The sequence below is a fragment of the Hyaena hyaena genome, unplaced genomic scaffold, assembly GCF_003009895.1.
Source record: "Hyaena hyaena isolate Hyena2069 unplaced genomic scaffold, ASM300989v1 scaffold_238, whole genome shotgun sequence".
Taxonomy (NCBI): Eukaryota; Metazoa; Chordata; class Mammalia; order Carnivora; family Hyaenidae; genus Hyaena; species Hyaena hyaena.
Genome location: NW_024080870.1, coordinates 2,312,673 through 2,336,247, shown reverse-complemented (window position 1 = coordinate 2,336,247; position 23,575 = coordinate 2,312,673). Strand labels below are relative to the sequence as shown.

At 51.7% G+C, this 23,575-nt stretch overlaps 1 protein-coding gene and 1 long non-coding RNA gene across 6 annotated transcripts in view; one reads left to right on the top strand and one right to left on the bottom strand.

Moving 5' to 3' along the window:
- The window catches only part of CLEC16A (C-type lectin domain containing 16A), a 178,033-nt gene that overhangs the window by 98,534 nt on the left and 55,924 nt on the right, over positions 1 to 23,575 (bottom strand). For all 5 annotated transcript variants that reach the window (XM_039244331.1, XM_039244333.1, XM_039244332.1 and 2 more), the window contains 2 exons: positions 15,356 to 15,485; positions 11,222 to 11,322 (listed from right to left, as the gene is read on the bottom strand). In XM_039244331.1, coding sequence (XP_039100262.1) covers positions 11,222 to 11,322; positions 15,356 to 15,485 — 231 coding nt within the window. The remainder of the gene's footprint in view (positions 1 to 11,221; positions 11,323 to 15,355; positions 15,486 to 23,575) is intronic.
- On the top strand, positions 1,611 to 5,995 carry LOC120239823. Its single transcript, XR_005530520.1, has 2 exons — positions 1,611 to 2,343; positions 4,434 to 5,995. It is a non-coding gene; the product is annotated as an uncharacterized LOC120239823 (long non-coding RNA).

Genomic DNA, 23,575 nt, shown 5'->3' with positions numbered 1-23,575 from the left:
ACTCTTGAAATACGGCCCCTTGAGTACTAGATGACGCTTCATTTAGAACCTTGACAAAACAGCGGAGGACAGCACTGAGGAGCTGATTGTCTGGATTCTAAGTAACTCACACACACACACACACACACACACACACACACACAATGACGCAATAAACCATAACAATATATCTTGCTTTACTGAATTCCTTCCAGCACCGAACCGAAGGCTAAGCCATGCCAGGGAGATGACACGGGTGAGGGACGGCCTGAGGGCTGGAGCCGGGCGGTTCTCTCCCTCACGCCTCACCGACAGTGGCTTCATCAAGACATTTGATTGCAATGAAAATTCAATCTGTGGATTCTAGATCTCATTCTGATGCGAAACATCTAACTCTGAAGCACCCTGGTTTATTAAATGGCAAGAAGAACATCGAGTGAAACTTTTCTGGTGTCTGTTTTTCTTCCCCAGAGACGTCAACACCACCCTGACATAGCTCTAATCCTCCCATTTCTGGCCCCCTGGGACCTGTCAGTCAGTGGTTCCAGGGGAGAAATATTCCTGGGCCGGGCCATCTCCTGGCCCCCTTCAGCAAGGACGGCAGGAAGATCCCGGCGCTGGCTCCCCTGGGAACGTGGCAGTGGTCCACAGAACCGGGACAGTCAGGGGCCTAAACAGGTTCTGGAACTTCCACACGAGCTCCATTTCGTCTCTTTCCTATTACTGCCCCCACTCCCTGAGAACTTGTCAAAAATGAGGCAATCTATGACCAAATCTTCTCTCGACAGGAAAAAAAACCTCCAAGGTTACCCTGACCTTCCTCAACTGGCGGCTCCACTCTCTGTGAAAGGGGGTGGGGGTGGGGGGACCCTGAGGGACTGAAATACTTCCTTGAAGAACTTCACAGGACCAGACTCCAGCACAACCTCCCCCTTTGGTGGGAAATTAGGGCCCAGAGATGTTAAGTCATGTCTCCAAGGTCACAGAGCCGGTTAGCAGCACCGTCAGAACAGGAAGACTCCAAAGGTGGACAAGACCCAGCTCACTGCCAAATGCTATGCTGTTTGGGGGCCGACTCAGGGCCGCGCTGCCCAGGTAGGGTCCTGAAGGAGCGAGCACGTGCCTCAAGCTGCACAGGGAGCAGCTCCAAGGGGTGTGGAAGACCTTGGAGGGGGGCAGGTGGGGGCTCCAGAAGGAAGTGACAGGGTAGACGCTGGGGAAAGGGACAGGCGAGACTTGGAGGCCAGGATCCCTGGCCGGCAGCTGGTGGGAGACAACGTGATCCGGTCGTGCACATGCCTGCCTAGTCTGCAGTGGTGTCCCTTACCTCCCACCCCCGGGCCACTCAGGGTGACCTCTCCCTCCTCAAGGGCACTCTCCCCCAGACTTGGCATTGCAATGCACTCTGTGGGAGGCAGACTGTACCGCCAGCCAACAGGGAGACAGAGAGCAGGGTCGACCCCATACGACACGAGGAAAACCTCTATAAAAATACCCTTCGAACATCTCTGTTTTTTCCCCGAAGTTCCTCCTGGGCCAGGTGCCTCAATTCCTCCCCATCTCTCTCTTTTCCCAGTGTGGCCTCTAAAACCCCTCCTGTTACTCTGAATTATCTCTTCCCGGCCCTTGGCTTTCAACGCCTGTGTGGCAATTCCAAAGCTTCCTTCTTCTGGGTTCAAACAAATTAGTGGCTGAGAGTTGTCAGTAACAAGGCCAATGTCATGATATGACCAGAATATGCGTGTGAACAGGGAAACAGCACATGTGCGAGTATGGACACACACACACACACACACACACACACGTTTCAGGCAGGGAATGGCAGATTTCATTGCACGCCTGTCTGAGTTTCTTTGCTAGCCGTTTCCCTCTGACTGAAATAAACACCGTGGATAATATATTGTCCTATTTGCTTCAACCCTTAAGTGCCGAGCAAAAGAGAAATTCCAAAGAAACCCAGATGCACTTCACATGGGCTGGGAAGATGCGTGAGCGCGTTCAGACTTGCAGCAGGCCACACGCTTCCTGGCTCCCTCCCCGCTGGGGTCAGATCCTGCTCTGTCCCAGTGAGTCAGAAAGGGTCTCCCTCTGCATGACTTCTATCCAGCGCCCACGGGGCTCGGGGGAGGGTGGGGATGGAACTCCCAACCAATTCAGCAAGTCCCAAAGAGAAGGGGAGGGTGTGGCTCCATGATGCCAGAAGGAGCTCCTAAGCTTCCCCTCTAAGTTCTGATTTCTGGATTCTTCCTCCTCAGCAGCAGCCCCCATCCGGGATAGGGGTGGAAAAGACCCAGACCTACAGAGAAAGCTACAGAGAAAGATGCAGACGGACAACCCTGGATGAAGAGACCACAACAGCACCAGGTAAATGACAGGCCAAAAAATGGTTTCCTTCTGGCCACGCGAGGTCTCCTTGGCTGTAGTCACGCAGGCATTGCCAGCTCTGGAGAACTGTGGGCCTGCTATTTCGAAAGCTAACCAGAGGCTGGGTTGGTTCCAGTGTACTTCCAGTTCTGATTATGTGTCACTTGAGCTCCAGAATGATGGTTTGCCAGCTCTCTGCATGGTGGAAGCCTCCCTTTACCCTCTTACCCCTCAACCTTTCCCATACCTCTCATCTGCTTTCCAGTAACTTCTCAGCAAAACAAAACAAGAACCCAAAAGCCCAGGCTTCCTCTCGGGTAAACGATGATAAATGGAGGGTGTGAGAGGCTGGTGGGTGGAGTGGGGAAAACTTGAAGAACAGAAAAGCTGCAGAACTCCCCCCCACCCCGGGCCAGGCCTCTGCAGACTTGACAAAGGAGAGAAGGCTGCATCTGCTATTACAGATATGAACCAGAATTCATTATGTGGCCCAACTGAATCACAACGAGTGCCTTCCTCCAACCGGTCAACCCTTTCCACAGTGGGGTATTCATTTTGGTGCAGCATCTAATCTATTATCATTTACTGGAAGGCCTGAGCTAACATTTGGTTTTTATTAACATTGCTTTTATGTTAAAATTGTCTTATGATGAAAAATCTATTGGAGAGAGACCATTTCATTAGGGGCCCTGCTTAGAGGGTATGGATCTAGAAGAGAAAGACTGAAGGTTAAGTGTGGCTAACTGCGTGCTAACCAAAACCCGCCGACCAGCTGCCACCACCACCACCACCACCACCACCACCAGACCCCTACCAAATGCAGATCCTGTGCTCACAGGCCAGGGCTGGAGCAGAAGCTGGATGGGAGCTTCTGGCTAGGCAATTTCCTTTGGGGTCCCCCGGGCACCTGGGCCCCAGGTACCACACCTAAAGTGTCCAGCTTCCTCTCCAAACATGCTCGATGGCCCATGCTCGCTGGTTCTAGAAACGACACTACCAGGGGCAGGGTCCTGGGCATCGCTCAGACTCCTCCCTTGGTGCTCCCTCCCCTCCAAACCAGGCAGGACTCCCTCCCCCAAGCCCTGCTCCTCTCCTTATCTCCCCCTCTTCGTAAACGGCTCCACACAGTTGCCCGGGCATCCCCTTCACTCTGTCCCCACAGCCAGTGTATCAACGTGCCCTGTTTCTAGGTCCCAAACATACTGTAAAACCTTCCAATTTCTCCATCTCTACAGCCAACATGCCGACCCGTCCACATTACCCTGTGTGGCGGCTTCCTACTGAGCCTCCCACATCCCCTCCTGCGACCCTCTTCCTTGCCCCCTTAGTCTACTTTCCATCCAGGAGCCGGACTGGTCTTTCAAAGATGTCCATGTGATCATGTCACTTTTCTACTAAAAAATCCTTGGGGCACCTGGGTGGCTCAGTCCGTTGGGCATCCAGCTTTGGCTCAGGTTGTGATCTCACAGTTTGTGGGTTTATGCCTCATGTTGGGCTCTGTGCTGACAGCTCGGAGCCTGGAGGCTGCTTCGGATTCTGTGTCTCCCTCTCTATCTGACCCTCCGACGTTTACACTCTGTCGCTCTCTCTCAAAAATAAACACTAAAGGGGCGCCTGGGTGGCTCAGTTGGTTAAGCAGTCGACTTTAGCTCAGGTCATGATCTTGCACTTTGTAAGTTTGAGTCCCGCATTGGGCTGTGTGCTGACAGCTCAGAGCCTGGAGCTCGCTTCCGACTCTGTGTCTCCCTCTCTCTCTCTGTTCCTTCCCTGCTCACATTCTGTCTCTCTGTCTCTCAAAAATAAATAAATGCTAAAAAAATTTTTTTTAATTAATAAACACTAAAAAAATTTTTTTAAAAAGATCCTTTAGGGATCTTGGAATAAAATTGAAATTCCTTTCCATGGCCTTCAAGGCCCTCCAACATCTGATCCTCACCCAGCTTGGACTACTTTCTGATCCTCAAACCAGTAAGCTCTTCCCCACCTCACGGCCTTTGCACACACTGTTCCCTTCGCCTGGAGTACATCTGCCCTGATCCCAGCAGAGCAGACTTCTTGCTTGTCAGTCCACCGCGGTGTTCCTTCCTCAGGGCAGCGCCCCCTGACCATCCTAGCTTGTAACCCCCGCGTTGCCACCGCCACCACAGCTTCATCCTCCATCACAACACAACCCGGTTTCTTCTCGCTCATGTGATGGAGCCTCATCAGACTCGTCCCAGCGACCAGAATGACGCCTCACACACAGGAAGTGTGTGGCACCCAGCTCACAAATGACGAAAGCCCTTCACTTTCACCTCCTTGACACTGTCCACACCTGCTCGTTATCTCTCCATCCTGCCGGTCTTCCGGCCGAACTTTGGTGAACCCTTTCCAAGGGACGCAGAGGGGTCAGATCAGTTCCCGGAGGAACCCACCATCAGCAGCCCCCTGGCCGTCACTGCCCACCCTCTGCCTGCAGACTGGCTCCAGCCACCGCTCTCTTGGGGCGCCCTGCCCGCCCACCTGATGAGCGGATGGCGGTCCCGGCTCCAGTCAGCCTGGGGTCTATGGGCGCCCAGGCTGAGTACACTGCCCAGCACACGGTTGCGGCCTATGTAAGTAACGAAGTAACTTCAAGAGCAAATTCTTCGTGACTGACGCAGCCTTCTGGAACCACAGGAGATTGGAGACAAAGCGGTCACTTTCAAAAGAAGGTAAACACCATGCAGATTGTGCAACGCTTTCCTGCCCGCACCACCTCCGGGGCTTGCATGGCAACAGGACACAATCAGAGCTCCTCATCGCCGCGCGTCCCCGCTCGCCTGTTACACTGCGTCACCTCCCACGCCACTCGCCCAGCGCCCTCCACAGCAGCCACAGTCACGTCCGTGAAAGTGTGCGTTTGGTTCACCACTGTGCTCTCAACACTAACCACAGTGCCTGGCATCTAATAAATAAGGCTCCCAGGGTCTCTGCTGAGAGGCTGAGGGAACGCATAAATGAATAGCACCAGCAGGAAATGGAAGAAGGAATTAAATTATACACTTCTACTCTTTTAAGAAGGAATCCCCTTCGATGTCGAGGAGGAGGGAGAGGAAGTGGAGGGGAGAGGAGGAGGCCTCAAGAAAGAAAGGGAGGCGTCCCGGACAGGACCTGGGCGAGGGTTGTTGGGGGGGGGGGGTCCCTCCAGGGCCCAACACTGGACGAGGGGCCGCCTCCCTCCCGGGTGCACAGGTCGGGCTCCAGGAAGGAAGCCCGTCAGGAAAGCCAGCCACCAGAGAGACAAAGTGCCCCTTGGCCTCCTGGAGCCTGGCATCCCCAGCACCTTCCGAGCTGGGGCCCCGAGCTCAGGCTGCCAGAAGGAGAAAACTCTGGCTGAGCATGCAGTCCGGGTGCCAGGCACTAAGCTGGGTACCTCAGGGGGTCATGGGGACATACACAGCCTCCGCCTTTAGAGACCAGGCAGCCCGGAATGACGGAGAAAATATGGAGAGAAAGAGAGACAGAAAAAGTGCCACAGGACCTCCATGGAAATGTAAAATAGTCCGCTCTTCAAAAGCCATGGTTCGCTAATGAAAAGACAAGTCACAGACTAGGAGGGAACCTCTGTAACACTCACCTGATAAAGGACCCAGAATGTATATTAAAAAAAAAAAAAAAAAAACCTCAAGGCTCAACAATAAGATGAACAATCCAAAAAAGACCTGAAATAATACTTCACCAAAGAAGACACACAGGAAAGGGGTGCCTGGGTGGCTCAGTCAGTTGGGCATCCAACTTTGGCCCAGGACATGATCTCACAGTTTGGGAGTTCAAGCCCCACATCTGGCTCTGTGCTGACAGCTCAGAGCCTGGAGCCTGCTTCAGATTCTGTGTCTCCCTCTCTCTCTGCCCCTCCCTTGCTCACACTCTGTGTCTCTCTCAAAAATAAATAAACATTAAAAAAAAGAAATAAATAAAAAAGACACACAGAATGGCAAATGAAGCACAGAGAAAGAAAGTCGTTATCATTAGTCATTAGGAAAATACAAATTAAAATCATAACAAGACACCACGACATACCTATTCAAATGACAAAAACTGAAGAGTACTTGCCAAGTACTGGCCACGATGTAAGGACCCCTCACACACTGGTGATGGAATGCAAACTATACAGCTACTTTGGAGAAAAAAGTGCCAAGTGTTACTTGGGGAGAGGGGTGGGAGCAGACGGGGGGAGGGTGACGAAGGGCAGAAGGAGGGGTCTGGGGTGACGAACACGTCCGCTGTCGCGACTGTGGTGAAGCCATGTGGTGATGGCTTCACGGGTGTGAACAAATGTCAGAACTTATCACAGTGTACGCTCTGGATGTGTATAGTCTGTTGTATGCCGATTGGACCATGTCTCAAGTGTCATGGCCTTCAACCAGGATGGGTTGGATTTACCCTCCTGATTCAAGCAACTAGAAGACCAGGCAAAAGACAGAAAGCAGTGATTATGACACACTGGACAGGACACACAACAGCGCGGGGCAGTGACCCTGTGAGGGAGGAGATGAAAGCAGTGGGCCCAGGGCCTGCTCCAGTTCACCGTATGGAAAGAGTACCCCGGCCTGGGTCCAGAGAGAGAAAATCCCAACAAAGGCCATGATCTCTCTCTGACAAGAAGGCAGGGTTTGGAGTTCAGATGGGCCAAGTGACTGGAACTGGGAGGAGGGAGGACCAGACAGCCAGAGGGTTCCTTTGGGGCGTCAGCTAAGCCCTGCTCTGTGCATGCGTGTGTGGGGAAGGAATGACCTCCTGGAATGCAGCAGGTGGAAGGATCTGGGGCTCATGCAGCACTGACAAGAGTTTGTGTTCCCAGCGGCCAGTGTACACAGACCACCCAACCATGACCCACCAAGTACAGTCCTCAGAAAGGGGGGCCAAGTGAGCCTGAGACTAAAGACTGTTCTGGACCAGCAACAACAATGCTTAAAAGCCTCCAAAGGATCAAACCAATTCTATGTAACTTAACCATGACCCAGGACAGAGACCAAAAACCAAACCAGGAGACAGATCTCTAATAGAAATATAGCCAGAATTTACACAGATGATACAACAGACACGAAAAATTCCTAGGGAGGTTATAAAATATTTTAAACTGAATAAAAATCAAACCACATCTATCAAAATTTATTGCACCTAAGCATATACTTAATGCAGTGCTTAGAGGGAAATTTACAGCATTAAACTCTTATCAGAAAGGTTAAAAAACAATGAGTGGTATGGGAAGGGTATGACTGAAAAGGAATAATAGCATGAGGGAAGTTCCGGTTAAAGGGACTGTAATGTATCCTGATTAAGGTGGTGTTGACCAAATCCACACCTGTGCTAAAAATCATACAACTACACACAAAAAGGATTAATTTCACTGTATGTTAAATTTAAAAAAAAGAAAGAAAAAACCGATTAGCTTAAAAAAATCAATGATCTAAGCTTCCATCTCAAGAAACTACAAAAAGAAGAGTAAATTAAATCTGAAGTAAGCGGGTAAAGGTAAGAAATAACGAACAGGAATTAGTAAAACAGAAAACAGAAAAACAGTACAGAAAAATCAATGAAACCAAAAGAAAGTGTTTTGAGTATCCATAAAATTAACATGAAATTGTTAAATCTTTAGCCAAACTGATCAGGAAAAAGGAAATGAAGACTAAACTATCAATACCATGAATGAAAATGGGGACATTACTACAGATCCTACAGACATTAAAAGGACAATAAAGGAATATAATGAATAAACATACGCCAATAAATTTGACAGTTTAGACGCCATGAAAAATTCCTTGAAAGACACAAGCTATCAAGGTTCACTCAAGAACAAATAAAGCTTCATTAGCCCCATATCTACTGAAGAATCTGAGTAGCTAAAAATCTTCCCTCAAAGAAAGCTCTAGGCCCAGATGGATTCACTGGTGAATTCTACCCATCAGTTAGGGAAGAAATCATACCAGTTCTATAAAAACCCCTCTGTATAGTCCAGGAGTAGGAAATGCTTCTGAATTAATGCCATAAGGTAACCATAACTCTGAAAGCAAATAAAACAAGAGAATTACTAGGCCATAAACCAGTATCACTCTTGAACATAAATGCAAAAATCCTTAGCAAAATTTTAGGCAAGTCAAATTCAGCAACGTATAAAATGTGCCTGCCACATTAGATGGTACTAACTAACCCCAAGTAAGCATCACCTGGAGGGATCAGAAAAAATCCTCCTGGAAAAGGTGACTTCTGAGCAGACCCTTGACAGGCAAGTAGAATTTCAATCGATGGGGACACTGGGGTAGAGAAAATGGCAGGAAGCAACACAAATATAAGAAGGTAGAAGACTCGCCAGGAAGAGGTAGGCATGTTGGCACTGACCGGGGTGGCTGCCAGGTTTCCAGAGAAGCTTAGCTCTCTGCGAACAGCCCCAGTCCCAGGACCCTGGGGCCAAGGCTGTGCAATACGATCCTGACCCCCAGCCATAACTGAATGTTCCAGAGTTAGACACGCCACCAAAAGCCGGAACAATCAGATCTTTTGCCCAAGAATTTGAAGCCTGAATGGGAACAGACTCTCAGCCTGGGATCTGCTGGGGCCGAATCACAATCCACCTTGAAGGAAGTCCCCAGAGCTGGTTGGTTTCTGCCCTTCCCTCTGCTTTTCAGCAACTTCTCAGATCCTGGGAGCTACCCTGGGGCCTTCCTATAGACTTTCTCTTTTATTACTTTAAGTTAATGAGCAGTAGTTTCTGTTCCTTGTAACCAGAACTTTAAAGAGTTCAGGGAGTACCGTGTCGGCATCCCCAAGTTCATCTCTGTGAAAGAGTTCTACCGCTAGATAAAAATTTGAACCCAGAGCCAAGGGTCTGTGAAGGGAAGTCAGAGGAACCAGATCAGGTTGGAATGGTGGGTGTGGTCTGGATCTTCATAATGACAAGGAGAGGAGGGAGGAGTTTAAGGGAGAGAAGAAGGCACGAAGGGTTTCTAAACGGGAGGGACATAGTCCACACGGTCTCAGAGGATCACCTGGCAGTGCTATGCAGGACGGATTACGAAACAGCCGGACGTGAGACCCCTGGGGAGGCTGTGATGACGGCCTCTGGAATGAGGTGCCCAGACCTCTCCCACTCTCATGCCTCCAGCTCTCACATGCACATCTAGCTTCGAGCCAGGCTCCAAGCTGCACTTGGTTCAGTTCTGCTGATCAGATAGTCGAAGATGGAGGACTGACAGAGGCTAATGACGAAATGCTAGATTGAAGGAGGGAAGGAGCTAATGGTCATGGCAGTTTCAGCTGTGGTTGGCAATTTCAGCCGAACCAGGGACAGCAGGAAGTGTGGGGAGCTCAGGGTGAGCTGCAGGGTGGACGGCACGGTGCCTACGGTGCTGCCCAAACCCCAGAGTGGCGGTCTTCTGCGTGCAGCCGGCAGGAGCTCAGACCACAGAGGGCACAGAAGCCAGGTGCAGGGGAGCGGCGGGCGATCCTGGGCCAGGTCAGTCAGCCTCAGGGAGTTCTGCTTCCGCCCAAGAATTGAGGGTTCCTGCATATCCCTCATCATGCCAGGCACTAGAGGGGAGCACAGAGGCCATGGGATCGAGTGAGCGAGCCCGGAGGGAGACGTCTGCTGGACTCGGAGCCTGCTGGGCGCCTTTGGGAGGCCTCTGGCTGGGTGCACAGACTCGCACAAGAGCACGGTGACTTACACACACTGGGTGCTCTCCATAAGTGGGAAAAGCCTGGGAAGAGTTTCATGCCACTGGATAAGGGGACGATGGCAGAATAAATGATGCACAGACAGAACGATCAAAAGGGGTACGGCAGTTCTCCAGGGATGTGATGCTCAGATATGTGACGACATGGGGGAATGGGTGTTTAGGTGCCCCTTATTTCCGGTTCGCTGGGGGGCAGTCGCAGAAACAAAATCATACCCACTCGTTCTTGGGTCGGCATGGGTATCTTTAATGAGACACACAAGGAACTGCTAAGATGAACTGACTTGAAGAAGAGGGTGGAGGATAGAGATGGGAGGGGCTTTTTTTTTTTTTTTTACCATTTTTTTTTTGCCACTAGTCCACTATTTACCAGGATTAATGATTTAAGACTAAATATTACGTCAAGTGCTTCTGAAATGTCTCTAGACACGGGCTCTTAGTGAAACCCTCCTCCCCCTCCCAATTAGCTTATGAAAAAGCTACTAAAACATCACCTGCGACAAAGTCTCCTCCACGCCAAGCCCAGCCCTTGGCAGAGGCCAGAAAGAATGTCCTGGATTTCTTTGCAGAGATTGTGAGGTGGAGGTTTCAGAACCCGCCCGTGTCAGGCCAGGTGGGGCATACACCAGCCGTCCTCCCCAGTGAGGAAGTGACTGAATGGATCCTCACCAGATCTGTCAGCTCCGCGGGACTCTGATCCTGACCACTCCACCTCAATGGGGGAAGCCGGAGAACCACACCTTTCTTCAGAAAGGAAACCTTCGCTTCCACCCAATCCGCCCAGAGTCTATTTTAGCCCTCAACGCAGAGCAAGAACTTCAGCTGTTATAAATAGCAAAACCAAGATCACAATGTGACTGATTTCGGTTCTGATGTTAGGAAAAGAGGTCGGGTGCTCAGCCAGTTGTAAAAAGCAAGGGGTCGAAAGAAAACCACAGTGTGAATATAGTCATACCGGCTTAGCCAGGCACTTGAACCCTTCCTCCCACCCGCCATATTGCCTGAGAAACCAGTTCCTGTGGCTTTGGTCTGTGCAAAAGCACCTGAGAAATTCTGTCGAGGCCCAAGAGTTTTGTGGGAGTCCACCAAAACCAGAAAGGGCATTCCTCAAGGAGAGTGGCTTTTTTGGTTCCACAAGGCAGAGGAAGGGGTGCCAGGAAGGCGGGCGAGGTGAGGATGCTTACCTTTATTATGAGACATGGCATATAGGAGGCAGAGCACAAACAGCGCGTGGTAGTCATCGTCCGGGCTGTCCAGGGCGTGGTACACCATGTCTAGGAAGGGTCTGGAAGAGAGAAGGGGTGCATGTGAGACGCTTGGCACACACAGGGACCGCTTCTCCTTGCCCACTTGCACATGGAGCACAGGCCGCCTGTGCCTCGCACAGCTCTGCCACCAGCACGCAGCGAGCCCTCCGAGAGCCCCATCCAGCACCAGGTGTGGGGGACAGGCTCTGCCCGTGGGAGGCTATCTCCAGGGGAAAGTGACAGAGGACCAGACCCCATAATCCCACAACAGTCGTGCCCCAGCTGTTCTAGACACTGGGGGTAAGTGATGCAAAGTCCCCGCTCCTGGGGCACTCCCATACCGCGGGACAGACCGACCACGTCATCGCTGCAAAGAGCCAGGAGTGCATGAAGAAGTGGGGGCAGCGTGGTAGACAGATAAGACCAGACAAAGCACCAACAAGTCCGAACAACTTCAGAACGTGGGCCCTGGAGCCAGACTGCCTGGGTTCCAATTCGGATCCTGCCTCTTCTTAGCTGTAAACCCTTGGGTGAGTTACCTAAAACCTCTCCGTTTCCCTATCGGGAAGGGAGGGGCTCAAGGGAAACTATAAAGGGCGTTTAACACAGGCCCAGGTGCTCAGTGCCAAGTGTGCTTGCGTGTGCGAGCTGAGATGGGATCTCCGTCTTGCGTATTCCAAGGGCATCCTTCCCAAGAACTCACTCGGACAGGTGCTGACCCGGCAATTTCTTGGACAGACTTTCCTTGACGGGTAAGAAGCGATGTGAGGTCTCACTTCCAGTGCTCTGTGCAAAGACCACAAACTGCACACCCCTAATGCTGCCCTTCCAGGGGAAGGGCCCGGCCTGGGAAGACAGAGCAAGGATGTTCATCACAAGGATGTCAGGACATGCAGAGACATGGCCCCACAGGGAGGAGGCTCGAGCCCATGACCAACTGCAGTCACCTCTCTGGATGCGAGGCTAAGGCCGAGAAAGCAGAGCACCTCGGTGAGTGACTGAGGGCACACACAGCTCCTAGAAGGACGCATAGCCACTGTCACCACCACCGTGTGGGGCAGAGAAGAGGTGTGGCGGACACACGGGGAGATACTTCACTGTATAACCTTTTAGACTTTAAGAAAAAAAAAAAATCTGAATTCCATAAACGTACCAGTGATTCAAAATATTTAACTGGAAAAGGCCAAAGAGAAAACAGTGAAAATGTTCTTGTGGTAACTTTTTAAGTGAACACTGGACACTCAGAAATTGAAGGAAGAACCCTTTCTGAAAGGGGGGATTTATGTCCGGGCGGTTTCTCCAGGGCCCCAGACCTTTCCCGCCCCAGATCCGGTACCTTTCAGAGGTCTGAATAGTTTTGCCATGTGTGGATTTGGGTTTCTGCAAGTTCCTGGCAATAACACTTCCACACTTGAGAGCGGGATAAAACGTTTTCTTGTAAACGAGCCGCTTGGAATGTGGATTGTGTTTCGTTTGGGAGCAGGACACATAACCAAATGCCCAGGAACAGAGGGAGGGCTAGGGGCACATAACATCCTCTAGGAGATGAAGTGTCATCAAGGCATTAGCATTTTGCTGAGAGTACAGTACAGGGAAAAAGACGCCTGGGGTTTGGTATCAGGCAAAAAACAAAAAAACAAAAAAACAAGACAAAATGATGGGCATGGTACAGCCTACATCCTGGGCAGGGAGGGCGCGATTCCCACTGAACAGACAGTGAAAAGCAGCTAGCAGAAAATAACTGGAATGTCAGCAACAGCTGCCGTTGAAACAGGCATCACGCAGATCTTTCCCCTTCTTTATACATTTTTTTCAAAATGTTTTTACATTTTCTGAACGTATATTACTTTTGTAATTTTTTTAAACTTTCTTTTTAAGAAAAAAAAACGCTTTAGAACATTTTTCAGCGTCTTAGTCCCATACTTAACCCTGAATGCAGATATAGCTCACGATAGACCAGGAAACGGAGAACAGTTCCGCTTTATACTACGCTGTTTCTGCAGGCAAGTGGGCCAATGTCAAGATGTAATTCATGTCAAAGAGAGCAGTCCGCTCCCTCCCTCCCACAGAGCGCCCTCCTCCCTGCTCAGTGCCCGGAACCAGGAGGGGAGAAATGGTGGCAGTGTTTCTGACAACCCACAACTCAACACCTATGCAAAGCAGAGGGCAGCTATCGACCTGGGCCAGTCACTCATTGGATTTGGTCTCAGAGCAAAGTAGGGTTTCTGGGGCCACAAGCTTGCATGTGGGTCCAGCTCGAGGCCCCAGGCTCAGCTTCCATCATAAACCATGTGGTAGAAGCTGCCAGTTTAAGTCCCCGAAAGTTAAGAAACAATCTGAATCCACTCAAAGAAAAGCCCTTTCTTCACTAAAAATCAGGGGGGGGAAAGAAATCTCAACTGAACATTCAAACATAACATCTTGATCTATTCACTTTTTTTCAAAAAATAATACATGGTTGTTTTTCTTCGTTTAGCAAAGCTATATTACCATACTAAGTAAAATAGGTGCTCGGTTTCCATTTTTTAGATCCTAAGAAACCCAATGTTTCCTGACCGTATTCACTGAAGAGCAGCAGCTGATATTCTATGGAGCAGATGTTACCCCATTTGCTCATGCAGCCCTGCCGCTAGTCGTTTGTGGCTTTTCCAATCATTCATATCCTAACTAATGCTGTGCCTGAAAACGGAAGGTTGTTCTCCCATCCCTTTCTGTGTTTAGAAGGATCCCCTTCACTTTCATAGATCCTGGAGTTACGTTTTTCACTGCCAAGCAAAATCAAAAAGGTCTTTATAAGTTCCAGCGGCTGACAGCCCACACCACACTCCAGTGTTTTCTGTTTAAACCAAATTACAAATGGCCCCCTTGTGCATGTGACAGAAATTAATCCTGTCTGTTAGATAACGGAAACATTTGCCAAGCCAAGAGATGTGGAGGAAAAAATTAGTGTGCTTCGACTCTTCACTTCAAGCTGGACTAATAAAGAGCACAGTGTGTGTGTGTGTGTGTGTGTGTGTGTGTGTGTATTTCAGCCACCCAGCCCTGAGAATCCAGGAAGTGAAGGCTTTGTAGGATGATGTGTTGTGTTTATTATTTTTTAATGTTTTATTTATTTCTGAGAGAGAATTTATTTCTGAGAGAGAGAGAGAGAGCATGAGCAGGGGAGGGTCAGAGAGGGAGGGAGACACAGAATCTGAAGCAGGCTCCAGGCTTGAGCTAGCTGTCAGCACAGAGCCCGACGCAGGGCTCGAACCCACGAACCGTGAGATCATGACCTGAGCCGAAGTCGGATGCCCAACCGACTGAGCCACCCAGGGGCCTCAGTGCTGTGCATTTATTTTAACCCTAAAGTAGGATCGGGTTAGTGTGGGGGTCAGTGATGTGGGGCCACTTGTTAAGGAAGTAGCTCTGAAAGGAAGAAGCCCTCCTAACAGCCCAGTGCACACTGTGGGAGCAGCCTTCCACCCCGTCTCATTCTGGAAGGGGCGGTGCTGCAGCAAGCTTCTGGGAAATTTGGCATCTGCAAGGTTTAAGAGGATTTAGCTTCAGTGGGCCATCAGCAAGATGAAAAGCCAGGCAAAAAGTCGAAGGTGGACAGCAGCACTAAATCACAGGGGCCGAGCCACAGGGCAGGCCCCGTGGGCTGCGGGGTGGCATGGCAGTGAATGACTGAGACGGGGCGATCCGAGTGGGGCTTGCAAGGGGCTCTTTCCTGGGAGCGACGGAACGTTGCCAGGAGCGGCCAGTACGAGGCCACAGGGTGGCCCACGCCCTTGAGGACAGGGCACAGCACCAATGTGCTTGCGGGGGGCGGGGGGGGGGCGGGATAGCGCCATGTCTGAGTCTTCCTCTTTCCAAGGGCTCAGCGCTACAGTGTTGAGTGTCAGCTCCGTCCCCGTGGCCACTGGGGGATGGAGGAGCAAGGAGAGGCGGGAGAGGCCCCCGGGTTACCTCTGGTGGGCACCGCAGCCCCGGCACCGCTCCCCCACCCACCCCGCTCAGCCCACCTCCCCGCCCCGGCGATGGACCAGCACCCCCCACCCCGGCTGGCGGGCGCCCCACCCGCAGCACCTGCTCCACTGTGCGCTCTCCAGGCCCGTGGCGGCGCTCTTCTCCTCGTCCGTGGTGTTCTGTTCCTGAACGGAGGTGCCGGCCGCCAACTCTGGGACCTTGCTGCGCTCCATGATCACCATCTCTATCTCTAGGAGCAAGCACAGACACCGGGAGGGGCTCAGACAGCTTCGTGGACCCAGACTTACAGACACAGCCGAGCTGCAGACGGAGCCCGAGTGAACGGCGCCTAACACGTCCAGCGAGGGTTTGCCGGCAGTGACGGAGCCTCGGCAACAAGCCAGGGACAAATAACACAGAGGCCAGAACCCCTCTTTCCTCTCATCCTGGCAATTCCAAGAAACGTGACCCTGACTTTGACACAAAAACTAAAAAAGTAAGCACAAATTGCAGTTGCTTATTTAATCTCAACGTGTTTTTTAAGACACTTATTCTACTTTATTGATATCACACTTCTTCCCAAAGAAATGGAGGCAGCGCAGGAAAAATGACACGTGGTTAATAAATCATAACCAAATTCACAGAGACTGTTCTAAAACCGTTTACACACTAGAAAAGGCTCTGACTGGCCTGAAGCCTTTTGTTTTCCCTTTCCACCGACAACTTCCAGAAAGCAGAGAAACATTAGGAACCTCGTTGTATTTTTCCCAAGTAAATAAGGGCAATTTGGAGCAACCGACTGAAGCATGGTGCACATTTTTAGGCTTCCGGAAGAGATACGGACCAAGAGAGGAAACCATCTCCAACTGGGGACGGTTAGCTGTTGGCTGTAAGGTGTGCCTGTCACGGAGTTCTTTGACATGAGGGTGTGTGGACCTCTAAACAGCGAGTTCTTGGAACCCAGAGTCCAGGTCACCTTCCTCCATCTTCAGGATATGGAGGAGGGAAAAGTCCGTGGACGTGTGAGCCTGCACTTGCCCCTCGAGGGACAGCCCTCGACAGCCACGGTCTTCCCCTGCACTTGCGCAGGGGCCTCCTGCCCGGCCTCTGTCTCCCTTTAGCCCTGGTTTGTCCTCCACCCAGACTCAAGTTATTTCAAGTGGAAATTAGCTCATGCCGCCCTTCTGTTCAGAACTCTCCACCGCCTTCCCGTCACTCAGGATGAACTCCAAATGCCTTCCAGAGTGTCGAGGACTTGCACGGCCTGGCCCCTGTCCACTTCTGACCTCACTGCCTGGCCTCCTCCACCTCACGCCTCTGCTGCTGTGCGGTGAGCGTCTTCCATGCTCTTTGATGTTTGCGCCCCAGGATCGTTACATGGCCGCCGGGGACGCTCGGACCCCAAGTCTTCCCTACCCTGGCCTATTGCAGTCACATCCTTCAATGCCCAGCTCAGATGCCGCCACCTCAGACAGGCCTCCTCAGGCACCCTCTACACCTGTTTTTCCTTTTCCTCTTTAAGTTATTCTCTCCAATCCACATTTCATTCCTATTTCCTCAGTTCTTCCCTCCTGTCACTTTCTGTTGCGGGATCCCGTCTAGGGCACCCTGTTACACCCAGTCATCACATCCCCTTGGGCCCCTCTTGGCTGTGGCCAAGTATTCCACTTCCTCACTTCTGGTGACCTTTCGGCTTTGAGGAGAGAGAGCTGGTCAGGTATTTTGCAGAACGTTCCTCACCTGGGTCTGCTGTTTTCTCATCACTAGACTAGGGCCACAGGTTTCCGGGAGGCAGCCCATGCAGGAGGGCTGCCCTTCTCACCCCGCTGCAGCGAGGGTACAGGCTGCCAACACGGCTCCATGTCAGCCTGTGTGAGGTCTACACCACTTGCTGGGGCTAATGCTGGTCACATCTCCCCACTGGAAAGTTACTTGCCCTCCTCCTTTCCCTGAATACTCTGTGGAAGCAAGTCATTAAGCGCAGCCCACATTGAAGGAGCGGGGAGTTACTATGTTCTATCTCCTGGGGCAGGGAGTAGCGACATAAATTATGTGGAATTCTTCTCAGTAAATGTGTCCCTTCCACCCCCATCTCAATTTTACTTCTCAGTAATGGTAACAGCCCGGATTTTCTCTACTCTATTTACTAGTGTGCTCACTAGCTCTCTGCCTTCCCCCACAAGAACGCGGGTTTCGTAAGAGCAGCTGCCTTGTCTGGCTCACTCTCCACTGGAGCTCTGGGGCCGAGCCCAGGGCCTGCTACAGGGCATGTGCTCAGTGACGGCACAGACAAGCGGACGAGGCTCTGGCTGCATGCAGGGCCGGCAGGGATGCACGCGTGGCCACTCCAACACAGGACAGGTGGCCCAGAGCTGCACCCAGGCTGCCCTGAGCGTGCACGGGATTCTCACAGGAGACAGCACGTGCTCAGCGCCTCTGAAACCCTGCCAGGCAGGGGAGCACCTGCGACTGCCCTTGGGCGTGGACAAGGGCCTCCCCCAACCGGGCCACACGGGCCTCGACCACCAGCCTCGACTTCCCAGTGTGGCCTGGAGTCAGACGCCGCAGCCTGGAACCCCCACCGGGCCATCCCCCTCGCCCAGGTGGGAGCCAACCATGATCTTCAAGTGGTGTGCAAACTACTTGTTGGCGTTGCTCTGTGTTTATTTTTACGTGCACTGGAAGAAAATTCTAACCGCACGGAAAGCCTGTTCTCTCACTGTGGCTGTCACTACTTGGGAGGAGGCAAAACTTAAGGGGAAAGAGCCAGTCGATTCACAGGGAGCTGTTGAGTCAACAGCAGCCTGGACGGTCAGGGCCACAGCCAGGAGCGGGCAGTGGCACAGAATGGGGCTCGCTCCCGCTGCTCCCGCCTGAGCCTGCACCCTGACCCCCGCCAACCCTTCAGCTGCCTCCCAGGGAGCCAGACCTCTCTGCCGTGGGGCAGACACCTCATATTTTTAATTATTCTCACCTCTAAAAACCCTGTACTGCTTATATTGTTTATGACGTTAACACAGCAATACAAATATGGATAATTGACAACAAGGAAAATGCATCTATACTTGGGAGGCTCACGCTACGATCACAGATCTATATGGTTGTTTTGTGTTACTAACGGAGCATCCCGGCAAAAACATCTCAACCGCAGCAGGCCAGCCTGCGGTGCCAGCCTCGGCTTCGACCCCGCGGCCTGTGGCACACCTCCCGGACCGCCGCAAGCGCCCCTGCCTCCCGGCCTTGCTGGTGAGGCTGGAACTCAGCTCTGAGGGCCCCCCGAGGTTATGGGGCCGAGCCCCAGCACCCCAGTCTACAGGGTGCGCTGCTCTGACGTGGTCGCTCCCTTTGGGTTCTTTGATGTCCCTGGACATGCAGAACTGTGGGGCAGCAGAGCAACTCAATATAATCCAGCCGCGCTCACCGAATTTAGTTACGAAGGGGCACACTGATTGAACGACAATTTCCCATGGCATACGACCGCAGTGAGCAGACGGGACCGGGGCTGCTCCAGGTAAGGGTGGGTGGGCTCCCCAACATCTCTGACCACGGGTTCCCTCCTGCCCCTAACACTGCCTTCTGGAATTCTGAAGCTTCACACAGAACTGCTGAGAACCCCTGGTTTGGTTCTGGTTTGGAACAGAAACCCAGAAGCCTAGTGACAATTAAAATGGCGAGAAAAGTAGTGGCAAAGGCCAGGACTGCTCTCCTTCCTGCTCCCAGGTCACGTCCTCGTGCAGGATCAGCCCGCAGGGCCTTCTCCACTCCGCGCACGACGAGGTTTCTGAACTTCGTTCTGGTCACCTGGCTCCCACAGCTGCCCCCGTCCTCCCGACCCCCGTCCAGCCAGCACAGTTGGGGAGCAAGCTGCTCTGTGTGCGTTAATTCCCTACATGAATGCGCCACAGTCCTTCCAGTGCCAACACGGGTCCCCTGCACCCCCACTGCTTCTTTCTAACAATCTTATCCAGGCAAACCCCACAAGTTAGCCATTCTTGCCCAGGGTCTGTCAACTGCACGCTAAATGCCATGTGGGCACGAGAGGGGTGGGTAACAGGAACTGGGGAGATGTGTCTCCAGAGTCTCAGCGTTCTAAAATGGATTCTACACGGGGTGCCTCGGGGGCTCAGTTGGTTGAGGGTCCGACTTCGGCTCAGGTCATGATCTCACGGTTCATGAGTTCCAGCCCCACGTCGGGCTCTGTGCTGACAGCTCGAAGCCTGGAGCCTGCTTCGGATTCTGTGTCTCCCTCTCTCTCTGACCCTTCCCTGCTCGTGCTCTGTCGCGCTCTCTCTCAACAGTAAATAAACATTAAAAAAATATTTTTAAATGGATTCTACAGCCATCTTTAAAAGAGGATGAGGAAGAAGATTTGAACTTTCCTTTCCTGGTGATTCAGTGTCAAAGTGAACCTCTTCTTTGTGTCAGACCAGAACGTCAGGCATGGCTCTGGGTACCCTCCTGGGCCCATGTCTCCCTGCTGACACAGGCCTGCCCGGGCGCAGCCTCGCTCCCCTCCCGCGGTACGTGTACCATGCTGCCGCCACCAAAGAAAGCAGAACGGGGGGCTTGTGTGCACAGGACTGATGCTCACGGAGGCTGGGACTCAGGCTCTGATGATGAATTCCCAGGGGGCTCCGTCTGAACCTGCTATTACACGCGGGAGCCCCCATCCCATCCAGGTTTCTACTCTCAAATTCGAAGGGACTGCGACCATAACCCAGCTGAGCTCCTCTCAAACTTTAGTCATTCGCCTGCCTCTATGATGTCTGTCACGTCTGTGTGTTTCCCGTCCCATTTGTTATCTAGCTAATGATCGTGTTTGATCTCATTGTTTTTCTTTTGACTTGAATACATTTTAAAAGGAAACTTTTAAGTTACAATTAATACCCTTCAATTGAGTAATCCCACTCGGAGGGATTTATCTGGAAGATACACCCCTTACACTATGAAAACGCACATGCACAATTCACTGAAGTATTATCTATAATTGCAAAATACTGGAAACTACCTAAATGTCCAAGCATAAAAATCGGTTGAATAAACTTGTACACACACACACACACACACACACACACACACACACCCCCAATGCAGCTGCAACCGGAATGAGGAATAGCGCTGTACTGATATGGACTGACTTCCGGGGAAGTTTGCTAAGTGAAGAGAAGAAAGAGCATATACCGTGTGCTACTCTGTGTGTAAGACAGAAGGGAGAGTAAATCACATATAAATCACCTTCTTCTCGCAAAAAGAAATACAGGAAGGATATTCCAGAAAATAACCCCAGGTAGTTGTCTACCAGAAGCAGGGGAATGGGTGGAAAGAATATGGAAGGCACCCTTCCTGAACATACCTTTTTGCACAGTTTTGTTAATATTCGACATATTTTTTAAAATAGACATTAAATCATTAAAAAAAAAATGGAAGAAAGAACCCTAACCTGGGAATATTGGAAAAGAAAAAGGGGACCAAAATTTTTTTCAACTGAATACCATACCTACCCTGACCGGGGGCGGGGAATATGGGGAGAGCAAGAGCAGGTTCGTGTGAGTAGCTCTAAACAGGACACAGGACTCTCGACCCTCAGCTGGGAGATGGAGGAAGCATGTGAGGAGGGAGGGGGAGCTGCAGACCTGCCTGAAGTCTTGTTTACACACAACAAACGCACTGAACTCCTTTAGGTGTGTTCTAGGACTCAGCCAACACATGTGCTGATGCCGCAGGGAGCCAGGCTCTAGCTGAAGCAGTGACGGACAGACCTGGAATGGGAGAGGGCGAGAAAGAGCCTCTGGGTATGGATCTGCGTCAGCACGAATACTGGAGCTGTTGGTATGAATTCACGATTTCTAAAATACACGTATGCACGCGCATGTTTGTACGTGTGTATATGCACGGTGAGGAAATGCGTTTTTAGTGTACGTACACGCGTCTATTTTCTAGCTCTGTCCACTGAAAGGGCCAAAAAGCCAGGCACCCTGGGGGCCGTCAGCACATCGGGACCTGGGTTTTGGCCTCTAATACCCCTGCCATTGAGAGGAACCAGGGCTTTCAGAGAAAGGGCTCCCCCTGGGGGTGGGCGGCGCGGTTAACGTCTCATGCCAGGAGGTCTAAGGACTGCGCAAACAAAACAAGGGGCCTGTATCACAAGGACACAGCAGGTCAGAAGGGCTCCCAGTGGTCAAATCTGGGACAACTTGAGCATCAAATTAATTAAATCAGGAATGAAACATAAACCACGAAAAACTGGAATCCGCGACCTGTGCCAAGAATAAAGAAGCAGGGAGAAGGGAGTGTCCTTGCTTACAGCGGGATGCCGAGCGCTGACCTTTACACCTGGAGAGAGTGCGGAGGCTGGAAAATCAACATTTTGCCACCATTCGGGTCAAGACTGGTTCAGGCAAGTATCATCAATGAGGTCAAATCCCGGGGGGCACTTTGATGAGGCACAGGATTATCTGCATCGTCTCTAAGTAGCTCCCCATGGGCTGCTAATTGTAAAGAAGAGGGAAAGCAGTTACACAGCAGAGAGATCCGGCAATACCTTAGCCAGGTGATCACCAGTCACATCACCAGGAGGGTCAGGACATCATGTGCCTCCAGATGGGACGCATGAAGGAATGCATAACCTTCATTCAAAGGAAACACCAAAGAAAGAATGAGGAACATTTTCCTAAAACAAAGAAGGGGGAGGCTCTGCATTCTTCAGAGATGTCGAAGCCGAAGCCGGAAAAGAGAAGGCTGGGAAAAACGGTCCGGAGTGACAAAGGCCAGGGAGACACGACAATTAAAGGCACTATACCTGACCCTAGACTGGATCTTCTTCCGGTGGGGGACATATGTGCTGAAGGGTGTTATTAGGCGAACGAACAAAGTGGAACACACCAGAAAACCCCCTGAAGCGGGGGACAGTGCATTGGGCTCAGGAGAGCAAACACCTTATCCTTAGCAAACGCGTGCTCAGGCGGGAAGGGACACGACGGATGCAACTTATGCAGACAAGAAGCGTGGGGAGGGGGGCAGAGGGAGGGAAAACAAGTAAGAAAGCAAACTGGCTAGAATATGTTAAAAGAGGAAACTGGACGAAAGGTAAACAGGGGTTCCTTATGCTATTTTAGTCTTTCCAAATTTTTAGAAGTTTGAAAACATTTTCAGGTGAAGACACTTTTTCACTACTACCATAAGCGCCAAGCCAGTGTCAAGAGACAGCAGGTGTAACAACACACATGCACGGGGACAAGGAGCAGGGTCTCCTGAGGTGCTGGGAAAGGGAGGCGTGAAGGGCGCGAAGGCCCAGCTCCCCTGCGGCCCACCTCCCGAGGATCCTGCACCACTGCATCCCACCTAAAACCATCCCCAAGCCCCGCAGCTGGGGCAAGGCTGATGTGGCCTGAGGTCTGCCTTTCACAGAAGGGCAAAGTGAGGTGCCAAGGGACTGAGGAGGTGGGCCTCTGCCCCCACGGCTCTCCCAGGGCCACCCACCGGCCACGGCCTAGTGAGGAGCACCCTTGTGGGGCCGCAGTTCCAGCACCGGGCACCACGGCCCATAATCTTGAAGGTGCCAGCAGCTCAGCCTGGGGGCGGGGGGAGGGGTTAGGTACGACCCCTTTATACAACTGGAGTCTTGAGCCTCTGGGAGTTGAGGAACGTCCTTGTGAGGCTGAGCAGCCGGGCGTGGGAACCCAAATCTCCAGCTCCCCTGGCTTCCCCGGCCTCTATCGCTTCCCCAAAAGCCCCTGAGGCAGAAGAGGATTTGCATGCTCAAGAGCACAGCGCTACCCACGATGGCCAAAAGGGGGAAGCAACCCAAATGTCCATCTGGGGGTGAATGGATAAGCAAAATGCCGTGTGCCCAAAAGATGGAATATTGTTCGGCCTGAAAAAGGGAGGAAATCCCGACACACGTGACAACACGGACGGACCCTGAGGACAGAACCCTAAGTGAAGTAAGGCGGTCGCAGAAGGACATACGCTGTTCTGGTTCCGCTTGCATAAACTACCCGGCGGGAGGGAGGATGTGGAGTTCATGTTTTAACGGGGACAGAGGTTCAGGTCCGGAGAATATAAAGAATTCTGGAGACGGATGGCGGTTTTGTTGTGCCACAGAGTGCGTGCAGAGGAGAGGCCGCAGGACCCTCCACAGCCAAGGACGTCAACCTGTCCCCCTCCAGATGACAACCCTGGCCAGGTCCCTGAGCTTCCCCAAAGCTCTGACACTCTGATTTTCTTAAATCGCAGCAATAATCCATCAACTTGCCCGGGATGATGTACACTCTAATCTGATTAATATTTGGTAAATGAAGTGCTTTTCAGGGAAATGGCAGGCGTGACCCCCCAACAGTC